Source organism: Eriocheir sinensis, unplaced genomic scaffold, assembly GCF_024679095.1.
Source record: "Eriocheir sinensis breed Jianghai 21 unplaced genomic scaffold, ASM2467909v1 Scaffold788, whole genome shotgun sequence".
NCBI lineage: Eukaryota > Metazoa > Arthropoda > Malacostraca > Decapoda > Varunidae > Eriocheir > Eriocheir sinensis.
In genome coordinates, this window is record NW_026112151.1 from 155,492 (window position 1) to 170,000 (window position 14,509).

Consider the following 14,509-nt stretch of genomic DNA (forward strand, 5'->3'; position numbering starts at 1 on the left):
AGAACAGTGTGTCCAGGTCCCTGTTGTCCGGCACCTGTACGTCCCCTCGTCCTCCTCCTGCAGGCCATGAATGTGCAGGCTGCTGCTGCTGGTGCCGCAGAACAGTGTGTCCAGGTCCCTGAGGAAAGGCAGAAAGGTACGGTAAGCAAGTGAGTTTTGTATCTAATTGCTGTTTGTCACAATTTTTCTTTTTTTACAGTAGAGGAAGCAGCTCAAGGGAAAAAATAAATACCAACAAAAACAGTCCATTACAATAAGCCTGCTGCAACACTTACCTTATATACAGCAATAACTGCAACACACACACACACACACACACACACACACACACACACACACTAAAAAAAAAGTAATGGGTATATATTTATTTGATTCTGAAATCTCTCCCTCAGTCACTGTTATCCAAGCTCTCAAGACACATCAAAATACCCCTCTCAGTCATCATCATCATTTCATCGACGCCTGCTCCTAGGAGCTCCCAGCAGGGGATGGCGACGGCAGAAGAGCTTCCACCTTTCTCTATCCAGACACTCCCTCCTTGCCTGCTCAAAGTTTCTCAAAGATCGTCCCCCCCTCTTCCTAACGTACTCTTGCACCCTATCCCTCCATTTCACAGGAGGTCGTGCTCCAGCATGACCTCCCTCTATCTCACTCACATACACCCTTCTGGTCATCTTACTCTCCTCCATTCGCTCCATGTGGCCAAACCACTTTAAGGTCTGTCGCTTCACTTCTTCCACCACTCCACACTTCTTCCCTTCACCCCTGTGACACATTCCAAAACGCTCGTAAACACTTTCATTACTCATTCCATCCAATCTACTCATACCACAAGCACTCCTCAAATAAGTCATTTCCACTGCCTGCACTCTAGATCTCTGACTTTCATTCCAGGCCCACGTTTCATATGTGAGGGTTGGTACTATTATTGTATCTCTCAAATCCCTCTTTACCTCCATGCTCACACTTCTGCCATTCATGATTCGTCCCAAAGACCCTACCACCCTTCTTCCTTGCAATGCCCTTTATCTTATCTCTAACTACATACCACCATGCTTACATAACTGATCCAAGGTACTTAAACTCATTGACCTTCACCATTTAATGCGGAAGATTACTTTACAGTTGATCGATCAAAATAGAACAAGAAGAAATCACAATTTGAAGATAAGTGGTAAAAGATTCTCGTCACACGAAGCTAAACACTTCTTCTTCAATCGAGTTGTTAAGGTTGGAACTCTCTACCCTGTGATGTCGTTGATAGTACAACAGTTATGGCCTTCAATAATAGATTAGACAAGTGTTTTGAATCCAACCAGCAACTAAGATATTACTCATTGTCGTAATAACGTTAAGTTATTTCGAATACTGGTGTCCTTGTCCGCTTTTATCGCCCGGTTAGTGGTAGCAGTAATGGTAGTTCTTTCCTCTTTCCTACATAATTTCCATGCAGTTTTTCCATGCTGCATGGTTCTTTTTCATTTCCTGCCAGCTTTGGCTGGAGGGATGGGGGGTGGGGAAGAGCCTTCGCCTTTGCTGTCCTTCATCTTCCACCTTTGATTAGATAGTTAGTGTAGCTTGTCACAAACAGCCTCGTAAGGACCAGCAGGTCTGCTGTTGTTTGTTCTTCCTTTGTGTCTTTGTGTTCTTCAAAATTCAAAATTATTTTGCATTCTTTTTCACATTCAATTCCACTCTATATGGGCATACAAAATCTACAACCTCACTTTTCAGAAACCATCACTTTACTTTTGTTGACATTTACTTTCAGCTTTCTCTTGCTCTTGTTACAGACACTGTCAAAAACAGTGACCAAGTTTTGTAGGTCACTTTCATTTTCTGCAATGAGCACCGTGTCAACAGCAAACAGTACTGAATTCAGTACCCACTTCCTTCCCTCAATCAGTCAGCCTCTGAAATGATGAAGGCTGAGCACCAGGCAGGGAAGAGAACATTCCATCAAACTATAATGTAAAAAATGTAAAGCCAATAAAATATTCCTGTGGATTGATGAACAACTCATGATTGTATAGAGCCTGTGGCAGCCAGCAACATAAAACATTTTCTTGTCATGAAAGTGAGCATAAATACTCACTTTAAGGCAGTTCACACAGCTACAAAGAATAAAATACAAAATGAACAACATACATCACAAGACAAAGCCCCTGCTGAGAGTGTTGGCCACACAGTGTTAGGCCTTGGCACAAGTATGAGAGAGTATTAACATGCACAAGGTGTCTTAACCATCCTCTTCCCCGCCGCCTGTGAGGAGAGAAACCAAGCATGAGTCTTGTCAGCCGGGCAGGGAATTGGTCAATGCTATTTGTCATGCCATACACTGCTTGTGGGAATATTTACAGGTTCATCACATGCAGCAAAACCATTCTTCCTTGTTGTTACTAAGGCAAACAGCTGATGTTGAGTTTTATTGTAATGCCTTGAAAACTAAGGACACCTTCCCTGTACAAGATACTACAGAGATACTTAGTAGCATAACCACTTTTTAATGTATATGAAACTAGTCCAGAATTCTCCATTTCCTGCCTCTTGAGCCACGAGGCTGGGGAGTAAGGCTCAGCACTGCCCACAGACTGGCTGACCAGCTCAGGGCTCTCTCCAGGGCCGAGTCCTGGCCAGAGTGGGCACCATGGGCAGCCTCCCTAACCTGAGTCTCCTCTACACCCACCACTGAATGGGTATCACGTATCAACAGGGCTGTGCCCTTCCTCCCCAGGGGGGCTCTAAACTCTATGCAGAGATCTGTCACTTATGAGCTTCATGCCTTCTCAGGGAAGGTAGTGACGGACAATCCTGAGTCTATTGTGTGATGAGATCATGGTGAATTACACACACACACACACACACACACACACACACACACACACACACACATTTCTAACTAACAGGAAATGAGGACAATAATCAAGGACAAGGTTTCCAACTGGTGCCCAGTGAGGTGGGGTCCCACAAGGTTCAGTGCTGGCGCCAATAATGTTTGCTGTTTATATAAATGATATGGTGGAGGAGTGACCAGCTATGTGAGTTTGTTTGCAGATGATGCAAAGCTGTTGAGACGAGTCAATGATGTGAAGGACTGTGAGGCATTGCAGAGAGGACATGGACAAAATATGGGAGTGGAGTGGTACATGGCAGATAGAACAACCTTGGGATATGTAAAAAAAAATAGAGTTTGGTAGGAGTGGTAGAAGATGTGAATACAATTATAAGATGGGAGGTGAGATAATATGCAGAGGAATGGAAGAAAAAGATTTGGGAGTGACTGTCTCAGAGAACATGTCACCGGACAAACACATCAACAGGATAACATAAGGACAGCATTTGTGTATTTTGGACGAGGAGATGATGAAGAAAATAATAGTTACAATGATAAGGCCAAGGTTGGAGTATGCAGCAGTGGTCTGGTCTCCTCATGAAAAGAAGAACATAAGAAAGCTGGAAAGAGTGCAGAGAGTGGCAACTAAGGTAGTACCGGAACTTAGGGATCGGACTTACGAGGAGAGACTCAATAGCATGGGGCTCACAACCCTGGAGAAGAAGAGAGAAGAGACCTGATAGCGGTGTACAGGGTGGCGAGTGGGGTGGAGAATCTGGACAGAGAGGACCTGTGTGTGTGGAGCGAGAGAGAAACGAGAGAACATGGAGAGTTGAGGGCGACCACGTGTAGGCGAGATGTGAAAAAGTTTAGCTTCCCAAACAGAAGCATTGAGCTGTGGAATGGACTGGAGGAGGAGGTGGTTTGTGCAAGAAGCATTCATGATTTTAAGAAAAAGTTGGATAAGAGGATATGGAGACGGGACAGCGCGAGGGTAGCTCTTTTCCTGTGTCACAACTAGGTAAATACACACACACACACACACACACACACACACACACACACACACACACACAGACAGACACACCCACACCCACACGGCCCGGTAGCTCAGGGGTAGAGCGTCTGGCTCACAACCAGATGGACCGCGGCTCAATTCCCCGGCCGGGTTAAGATAAGTTGGGTTTATCTTCTTTCACGTGTAGCCCCTGTTCACCCAGCAGTGAGTAGGCACGCGACGTCAGGCAAGGAGTTGTGACCTCGTTGTGGCGGTGTGTTGTGTGAGAGTGGTCTCAGTCCTACCCAAAGATCAGTACTATGAGCTCTGTGTTCCTCCGTAGGGGAACGGCTGGCTGTCTCGAGAGACCCGCAGCAGACCAAGAGGTGAATTACACACACACACACACACACACACACACACACACACACACACACACACACACACACACACACACACATGTAAGAAACAATAAAGACTGTAATTCTGCAAGAAGACCTAAACAAGATTTGGAAGTGGAGTATGGAATGGGAGATGAAATTCAATGTGAAAAAAATGTCATGTTATGGAAATGGGAAAAAGAGAAGGAAGACCAAAATGGACATATAAAATGGAAGATGGTGAAACATTAAAGAAAGTACACGAAGAGAGAAATCTGGGAGTAACAATGCAAGATAACAAACAGCCAGAGAGTCATGTTAATCAGATATTCGGTGATACGTATAACATGGTGAGAAATATAGGAACAGCATTCCACTACATGGATATGATGAGAAGGTTAATTACCACCATGACCAGACCAAAGTTGGAATTGCAGAGGCAGTGTGGTCTCCTCATAAGAAGAAACACATAAAGAAACTAGAAAGAATACAAAAATGGTTCCAGAGCTGGAGGGATTGACACATGAGGAAAGACTAAAGGAAATGGACCTACCAACACTAGAACAAAGAAGAGAAAGGGGAGACCTAATACAAACCTACAAATTATTGAACAAAATGTAAGAAGTAGACAACGAGGAGTTACTACTAAAAGAGGAAATTACCGCCAGGAACACAAGAGGACAGTAAAAATTGAGGAAAGAAGATGCTTGAGAGACACAAAGAAATATAGCTTCCTGCAAAGAAATATAGAGCTTTGGAACAGACTAAGTGAGGATGTAGTATTGGCGAGGAGTGTGCTAAGGAAAAGTTGGATAAATGTAGATACGGAGACGGGACCACACCAGCGTAAAGCCCAGGCCTGTAAAACTACAACTAGGTAAATACACACACACACACACACACACACACACACACACACACACACACACACACACATATGATATCCTTCTCTTTGATCTTCCTGTGTTAGTCTTCCCTAAGCTGTCCTTCCCTTCCCTTCACTCTCTCTCCCTCGCCTTCCATCCTGAACAAACCCTTGCAGCCCTTCATGCTCCCTCTTACTCTTTGTCTAGGAGTGGCCCATCATCTGTAGTCTTGGCCACCCTGCCCTTGGCCATGGCCGGCACCGTGGGCAGCAGCATCTTGGTGGTCAGCTCACGGCCACAGACCTTGCCCACGACCTGACCTATGGAAAAAAGAATGGAGGTGATTTCCAGCAAATACCACTGATAAATAAATGGCCAGGAAGGGGCAAGTTTAATACCTGTGGACACTACGCTGCTTTAATAGCAACATCTCACAAAAAAAAAAAATCTCTCTCTCTCTCTCTCTCACACACAAAACTAGGTAAATACACACACACACACACACACACACACACACACACACACACACACACACACACACATCCTGCCTCGCCGCACCAAGAAACATCAGATTACCTCAGGCAGTTGTGTCAAGAACAGGAGTGAGTCCTTTGCTCTCCAGTACTGAACAAACATCACGTCATGAAGCCAAACACCAGATTCTCATCAAGTGTGCGTCTAGTGGTGGGTGGCAAGTGACCACGACCCACCTCAGGTGAGGCTGCCCATCATGAGTGAGGCCCCGGCCAATGCTCTCCTCAACAATGAGCAAAGCTGAAATGTCAGGGGAAATTCTCAACAATACTGGCAGCATGGAGCATCACCAGGGCTCAAGGCAGCTCTCCCTTAGTTTCCGAGACATGAAAATAAAGAGAGCTGAGAAGAAGGGCGCGGACTCAGTTCTGGATGACAAGTTTTCCCTACTCTTCCAGGCACAGTTCAGTGTTGGTGAGGTGGTGTTCCAAGTGTGTCACTGCCTGCAGTGTTCATGGCAGCCAGGAGCCTCATGCTTGGCCCACAGTCTGCTGGGATGATGCATTTGCCAAAGGGCGCACACACTGCCTCAGAAGGTTCCATGGCCACAGGTTTTGGACGTGTTTGATGCCAAATTCAATCTGCCACAGGAAGAGGCTTGACAGAAGACAACCTAAAGTTCTTAGCTGGAAAGGCATTCAGGAGTCCTCAAGTACAAGATTTCACTAACATGTCATGGTCATGGTTCTGCAAGGAGCCTCTGTCAGGACAGAACTTAACTTTTTGGGAGTGGTTCTTTGAAGGTCACCAAGGAGCACAGCCTTAGAGCTTTGGGCTTTGTGGGACACCCGCAGGCTGAGGAAATGATACAAAACTCCAAGCCTAGGGCTCCTGCACTTCTCTGACTCAGAAGTTGGGGGAGGCAATATGGCATGGAAGACACCACTAAAGACTGTGTTCAGAGGCAGGTATTCCTGCTTCAGCCTTGTACCAGTAACTCCTTTGTCCGCTGGGTGAGGTGGTAAGGTACAGTTTGGGGCATGTGCTCTAGCAGACCTTCAATTCGTCCTGTACCTGAACCTAAAGAGCAGCAAGTACTACACCACAGCCAACAATGGGTGTGTCAAGCCTCGTCTAATTCTTAACATCCCAGCAGCAGGGCACGTCAGGGGAATCCTAGCCCAGTGCTCCACAAGCAATGTATCCAAGGCATGATGCCGTAGATCCACCTCCTGTGAGCACCAAGCCATCTCATTGTGCTCGGTATTATAAGACACTTTGGCTTCTCACATCGGCTATTTCTGAAGGTCAAAGAGGGGGTCAATCAGGTTCTAAAGAGTGTTTTTAAGGTTCATGCTACAGAGGAAGGATCAAACTACCACCGGGCTCATAAAACCACTCCTGGAAATGCTCACAACTCCTAGGAAAGCCTTGCCAAATATGTGAACTTGGTTAACAAAATGTTTTAATATAGGAGTGACAATGTGTCTCCACAACGCCCCCACAACAACCCTGCTGATTGTCCTGACACCCTGGAAAGCCTGCCAGACACAGACTTCTCAGCCTCCGTGTGGTCCTCAGTGTTTGGCAGCGTGACAGACAGGGACTGACTGGAAAAGTGGACACTTGTCCGTGGTGGAAAATATTATTTGCATGCTGTTCACAACTAATGGATGTTAAGAAACAGTACAGAAATCTTCTCATATTTGTCTGTCATAAACCTAGTAAATGTTTATCAGTGTTTGTAGGAGTTCCTTTTGGGTGTTGTATTAGCTAATATGAATACAAGTGTGCCGATGGAGGCTCATAAGTGCTGCAATCCCATTTTTTCATAATAATAATAATAATAATAATAATAATAATAATAATAATAATAATAATAATAATAATAATAATAATAATAATAATAATAATAATAATAATTAACAAAATTCTGTGGGCCAGGTTTAACACTTTGCTCTTGTTTAGGAAGAAATTAAGTATGATTTGCAGGTACCTGAAAGGATCACTTGACCTTTGGCCTCAACCCATGGAGCTAGTCTGCTATCAGGAACACTCAACTGAGACTTTCCATTCATCCACTTACACACACACACACACACACACACACACACACACACACACACACACTCTCTCTCTCTCTCTCTGCGGCTCAGTCACCCACCTTTCCCACGGCCCGGCCTCCCAGCACAGAGAAGGTCACCCCCACGGCCTTGCTCATCAGGGTCTTGATCCTCACCACGCGGGACACCTTGGCGCCATTCAGGTAACACTTGACCTGCAGGATGCCACTGCCAGCAGCCACGGGCTGTGAGGCGGAGGGAGGAGGAAGGAGTGTCAGTGAGGGCCACAGAATGGTCCCCAAAATAGTGGCTTCAGAGCTAGTGACGTTTTCTTACTTTTTGATATCGCTAGGCACATGAGAGCAACAGCATCACACAGCAATGACTCAAAGCCTGTGTACTGCTGCAAGGGATGAAGGAATGAAGAAGCTGCTTACTCTTGCATAAGGGACTTGGACAGCATAGGGAAGAGCTAAAGTAGAAAGAGTTTGTAGGATGGGTCAGGCCAGGCTGGGTTAGGTTAGAAAGGGGGTGAAAGAATGAAGAAGCCAGTTAACTCTTGCATAAGGGATTTGGACAGCATTGAGATGAGCTAGAGTAGAAAAAGAGTTTGTAGGATGGGTCAGGCCAGGCTAGCTTAGGTGTGGGGGGGGCTGGGTTAGGTTAGGAAGGGGGTGAGAGTGAGGAAGCTGGTCAACTCTTGCATAAGGGATTTGGACAGCATAGGGATGAGGTAGAGTAGAAAAAAGTTTGCAGGATGGGTCAGGCCAGGCTGGGTTAGGTGTGGGGGGCTGAGTTAGGTTAGGAAGAGGAGGGGACAGTGGGATTGGTTGGTTTAATAAGGGCAGGAAAGAATGAAGAAGCTGGTTAACTCTTGCATACGGGATTTGGCAGCACAGGGCTGAGTTAGTGTAAAACAGAACTACAGACACACAAACCCTCACATAAAACTCAAAAGATCAACACAAGACTTAACTCAACTTGTGTCTACTCCAACAAGGCATATCCGGACACACTCACCTCCACATAAGAGCCGAGGAAGGCAGCCACAAGCGCCGGGCCAATGTTCAGCGCGACAAACAGCGGGTAGGGGAGAGTTAGCGCCTCCTGCTGCACCCCGCAGTCACTGTCTGAGGCCCGGCTAAGGAAAGTTGGTGGGAAACTTAAGACAGTATTCATTTGTTAATCATTTACTAGCATCATAATTCTTTTCATCACTCTCCACTCCCCGTCCTAACCTATCCAAAGATGCCACACCTGACCCAGCCTGGCTTGACCCAGCCTTCAAACTTTTGTTCTACTCAAGCTCATCCCGATGCTGTCCAAATCCCTTATTTTATTTTATTTATTTTTTTACAGCTAAGGAGACAGTTCAAAGATAAGTAAAAATTGCCGTAGAAATTCAAAGATAAGTAAAAATTGCCGTAGAAATTCAAAGATAAGTAAAAATTGCCGTAGAAATTCAAAGATAAGTAAAAATTGCCGTAGAAATTCAAAGATAAGTAAAAATTGCCGTAGAAATTCAAAGATAAGTAAAAATTGCCGTAGAAATTCAAGAAGTAAAAATGGAAAGACTGAGTGGCGGGAATGTGATAATTGAAGATCCTTAAGACATGACTGAGCAAAACAAAAAGTTCCAGCAAGTTTTTACAATAGAATCAAATTTCAAGTTACCACAACCGCACTGATGATTTTACAGTACCGCGCCACCTCTGGCAAACAGTTAAACGAGCCTGTTTGCAGATGATGCAAAATTGCTAAGACATATTAGAAACAGTAAAGACTGTGATATTCTCTACTAAGACATGAACAAGATTTGGTAATGAAGTAATGAATGGGAGATGAAATTCAATGTGAAGAAATGTCATGTAATGGAAATGGGGAAGAGTGAAGGGAGACCAAAATGGACATATAAAATAGGAAATGGAGAAATATTAACCCGGCAGCTTCGGCGGACCCCATTTGGGGCTCGACTCAAAACCCCTAATTCCAGCTAATTGTTGGTGGTGGCGGCATAGTGCAACCCACCATGCATGGTCATTGTGGTGGGTGAGTGATCTTGAGGTGGGCTTATTTGTCATAGGTTGTGTTGTAAGGTCATGGCAGACTGAATTAGCTACCCATACAGTAATCACTTGTTAAACTCTCTAAAGTAGACAACAAGCGACTCTCGGCTAGATGCCGCGCGTCACGACTGCTTGTTTTGTAACAAACACTGCCCATAACAATGGAGGAAAAGTAAATATTTTTAACGGCTTTATGGTCATGAGAGGAGTACTCTGATGTATGTTCCATGCTCTTTTTTTAGTCTCAAAATGCAGTGTAATGTTGCCGTTTCTCGGCCACCTCTCAGCTTTCCCATAGCCGAAGCCCACGGGCTAAAGAGAGTTCAAGAAGAGAGATCTGGGAGTGACAATACAAGATAATCAACAGCCTGAAAGTCATGTAAATCGGATATTCAGTGATACGTATAATATGGTGAGAAATATAGGATTAGCATTCCACTACATGGATAAGGATATGAAGAAAAAGTTAGTAACCAATATGATTAGGACAAAATTGGAATATGCGGAGGCAGTGTGGTCTCCCATAAGAAACACAAAAAAACTAGAAAGAATACAAAGAATGGCAACAAATATGGTTCCAGGGCTGGAGAGATTGCCGACATATAAGGAAAGACTAAAGGAAATGGACCTACCAACACTAGACCAAAGAGGAAAGGGGAGACCTAACACTAATTTATAAATTATTGAGCAAAATGGAAGAAGTAGATAATGAGGAGTTACTACTAAAAGAAGGAATAAACAGCAGGAACACAAGAGGACACAGTAAAAAATTTAGGAGGAAGATGCTTGGGAGACATAAAGAAAAATAGCTTACCGCAAAGAAATATAGAGGTTCGGAAAAGACTAAGTGAGGATGTAGTATCGGCAAAGAGTGTGCAAAGCTTTAAGGATAAGTTAGACAAATACAGATACGGAGACGGGACCACACGAGCGTAAGCCCAGGCCCTGTAAAGCCACAACTAGGTAAATACACATAATAACAGTCTATGTCTCCCCTAAAACCAAAGGTTGGAATGAGGCAAGATATAACACTATGCTGGAAGACACAATACGGGCACTGACAGATGAAATAAAAAATATTAAAAAGGTATTATTAACAGGAGACTTAAATTGCAGAGAAATGAAATGGGAAAATTAGACAACAGAGGGTGGTGGAAATACCTGGGGAAGTAAACTATTGAGGCTGGCAACAGATAACCTGGTGACGCAGTGGGTGCAAGGAGAAACAAGGCTGAGAGGGGATCACCAACCATCAAGACTTGACCTAATTTTCACAAAAAACGTGGAGTTGGATGAAGGAGTCAGTCACGAGTGCCCCTTAGGAAAGAGTGACCATGAACTATTGGATAAGAAAACTTTGGAAGGATGTGAATATTGAGATGAGGCTTATAAGGAAAAAAGGAAAAACTACGTTAGGGCAGATTACATTGGACTCAAGACTCTTCGGCGGGGTAGACTGGACTGGTATGAAGAGGAGTACTGATATTCAAGAGAAATATGACGTTTTTATGAATATTTACAACAGAGGAACAGAGATATATGTTCCATACTACACAGTAAAAACTAAATTAGAGAAAACATGGTTTGGATGGAGGTGCGGAACAGAAAGAAGAAATATCAATAAAGTAAGGAGGAATTTAAAGAAAATACCAAATAAGAACACTAGGGACAAATATAAAAAGCAAGAAATGATTACGTGAAAATAAGGAGAGAGGAGAAAGCTAAATTTGAAAGAAGAATAGTTTTTATATGTAAAGAAGAACCAAAAATGTTTTATAAATTAGTGAACGGGAAGTTAAAAAGAAATGAAGGAGTGGAAAGGATAAAAGAAAAAAATGTATTCTACGAAACAGACAAAGAAATTGCAGAAATATTAAATAAAAAAATTCATGAAGTGTTTACGAAAGAAACCGACTTTGACTGGGGCTCAGAAATTGCAATGAAGGGAAATTAAATCTTGTAAAGGTTGAGAAAGGGGAACTGTTGCAGCTGATGAAAACCTTAGAGGGAAGGAAAGCTACGGGACCGGATGACATCTCCGGTCAAGTGCTAAAAGTGTAGAAATGAATTACTGGAGCCACTTCATGACATAATAACATGCTCTATGAATACAGGAAAAGTGCCCTTAGAGTGGAAGAGAGCGAACATTGTACCAATTTATAAAAGTGGAGATAAAACTGAACCACTAAATTATAGGCCAGTCTCTTTGACAAGTGTAATGTGCAAGATTTGTGAAAGTATAATAAAAAACAATGGGTTGATCATTTAGAAAAGGAAAACATGATAAATGAAGGACAGTTTGGATTTAGAAAAGGGAAATCATGTGTCACCAACTTTCTGTGTTTCTACTCAAGAGCAACAGACAGGGTGCAAGAAAGAGAAGGGTGGGCTGATTGTGTGTATCTCAATTTGAAAAAAGCTTTTGACAAGGTTATGCACAAAAGGTTAACCTGGAAACTACAGCAGTGGGGAGGAATGGGCGGAAAGGTTATAGAGTGGATGAAGGATTACTTAACAGGAAGAGAAATGAGGACGGTGATTAGAGAAATCAAATTGGAGGAGAGTAGAGAGTGGAGTTCCTCAAGGCTCAGTTCTGGCACCAATAATGTTCATGATATATATAAATGATATGCCCATGGCTATAAAAAGTTGTATGAGCCTTTTTGCAGACGATGCAAAGTTAATGAGAAAAGTGAGGACGGAGGAAGACTGTGAGGAGCTGCAAAAAGACTTGGATAGGGTGTACAGATGGAGCCAGTTATGGGAGGTGGAATTTAATGCAAACAAATGCCATGTTATGGAAATGGGGAAAAGTAAAAAAAGACTGAGGAAAACATACAGGATGGGAGGAGACAACTTAAAGGTGGTACATGAAGAAAAGGATTTGGGAGTAACGATGCAAGACACACTATCCACAGAGAAGCATGTAAACAAGCTGTTTGGAGAAACCTACAAGATGCACAATATAACAGGAGCTGCCTTGTATAGGCCAACCGGCCTCTTGCAGACTCCTTACATTCTTATGTTCATTCCATTTTACAGACAAATAAATGATATAGAATTGCAACTAAAATGGTCCCAGAACTCTTGAATATGACGTATGAAGACAAACTGAGGGAGATGGACTTGACGACACTGGAACAAAGAAGGGAGAGAGGAGATCTGATCACACTGTATAAGTTGGTAAATAAGTTTGATGAGGTGGATAGAGATGATCTCTTCTCTACTGCCAGAACGCAGGGGCTGAGAGGACATGGAAAGAAACTTCATAAAGGAACCTGTTTGAGTGACTTCAAAAAGTGGGTATAGTTTTCCACATAGAAGTGTTAACACACGGAACAGCTTGCGGGAAGAGGTGGTGGAGGCGAGCAGTGTCCACCAAATGAAGGAAAGGCTGGATGAATGTATTTATGGAGACAGGACTACTAGAGCTTAGCTCGGGCCACCTAGACTACAAATAGTTAAATACACACACACACAAACACACACACACGCACATCTATCCTTCCCTCTCTCTTCCTTTTCCTTCCCTACCCTTTCGTCCTTTCCTTTCTCTTTCCCTTCCCTTGAGTCTAGTATGGATCAAACCGTGGGTGCATGAGTCTCCCCTTCCCCTACACACACACACACACACACACGTGGAACAGACTTGACGAGGAGACTGTGTGCAAAAACGATTCATGAATTCAAAGCCAAACTGGATAATAAGCGTTATGGAGACGGGACAGCACGAGCCTAGTACAGCTCTTTTCCTGTATTTCACAACTAGGTAAATACACACACACACACACACACACACACACACACACACACACACACACATGGCAGGCTATGGCAGACAGCACCTGTGTGAAGACTGCCGCTGCCCGTGCCTCCGTCATGCGTCCCTCCGTGGTGATGGTGTTGAACAGCTCGCCGCCGCCGCCAGGGAATTCCACCACCAGATGAACGTGCAACAGGGTCTCCACCACCTTGAAGAGCCTGCAGTGATGAAATGGTGGTGAGGATGGTGATGGTGGTGGGAGGGTGTGTTACTTAACCACTAGAGCGGAGGTTCTTAAATTTTTTGCTAGCTACTTTTCTCCCAGAGTTGACGCCCCTCTTGGAAATTATTAGTGGCAGCACACCCTCCAGTTCAAGAGCCAGTGCACTAGAGTACTGGTGTGTTACAGGTACACTCTCTTCACTTATACATCAAGAATAAATATCTAAGTCGTCCCTCAATAACTGTTCTCTGTCAAGGTTGTGTGCCTGCCCAGACTGTGCAATTCCGTGTTCACCACTACAGACTGTCTCACACACACCCTGCTGCTAATGCTGACAATGATGATGATGCTAAACGCAGGACAGCATTTAAAAGTTACACCCCAGTTTCTGGCAATGTGAAAAGTTTGGAAAGTTTTGTTTAGTTGGCGCAGCATCTGTGGTCGTATGCTGGAGAGATGGAAGGGGAAGGAATTATAGGATAAGGGAACAGATCACAGGAGACAGGACACAACCCCCGATTAATACCTGGAACCCATTCACTGCTGGGTGGACAGGGGCGTAGGGTATCGGAAAAGCCGCCCAAATTTTTCCACTCCGTCCAGGAATCGAACCCGGGCTCTCTCGGTTGTGAGCCGAGTGTGGCAATGTGAAGCAAACACAATATACGTGCAAATGAAATGCGCACTAATTTATGATCGCAGGAACCAAGGTGTTCTCCTACCGTGACATTACTGACTAGGTTATCTTGGGTCGTTATAACAAGGTCAAGTATGTTATTTTGTCAAGTTGGTTCAGAAACCATTTGGCTTAGATAATTTTTTTCAAGAAATTCGATCATTCTAT

General features: G+C 43.9%; 1 protein-coding gene and 1 pseudogene across 4 annotated transcripts in view; one reads left to right on the forward strand and one right to left on the reverse strand.

Moving 5' to 3' along the window:
- Window positions 1-27: 27 nt before the first annotated feature.
- Window positions 28-14,509, reverse strand: part of LOC126994402 (H(+)/Cl(-) exchange transporter 7-like) — a 24,550-nt gene continuing 10,068 nt past the window's right edge. The window contains exons 4-9 of one of the 4 annotated variants that reach the window (XR_007749106.1): window positions 13,525-13,660; window positions 8,634-8,754; window positions 7,715-7,858; window positions 5,273-5,396; window positions 2,149-2,262; window positions 1,075-1,913 (exon numbers count right to left, since the gene is read on the reverse strand). Coding sequence is in view for 2 of the 4 variants with exons in the window: in XM_050853716.1 (XP_050709673.1) it covers window positions 5,361-5,396; window positions 7,715-7,858; window positions 8,634-8,792 (339 nt within the window). In the remaining 2 variants the exon portion in view is untranslated. Of the gene's footprint in view, window positions 119-1,074; window positions 2,263-5,272; window positions 5,397-7,714; window positions 7,859-8,633; window positions 9,283-13,524; window positions 13,661-14,509 lie in introns of those variants that run through there. The other 3 variants (XR_007749105.1, XM_050853716.1, XM_050853715.1) reach the window with 3 other exon arrangements.
- Window positions 5,659-7,488, forward strand: LOC126994401 (signal transducer and activator of transcription 5A-like; annotated as a pseudogene).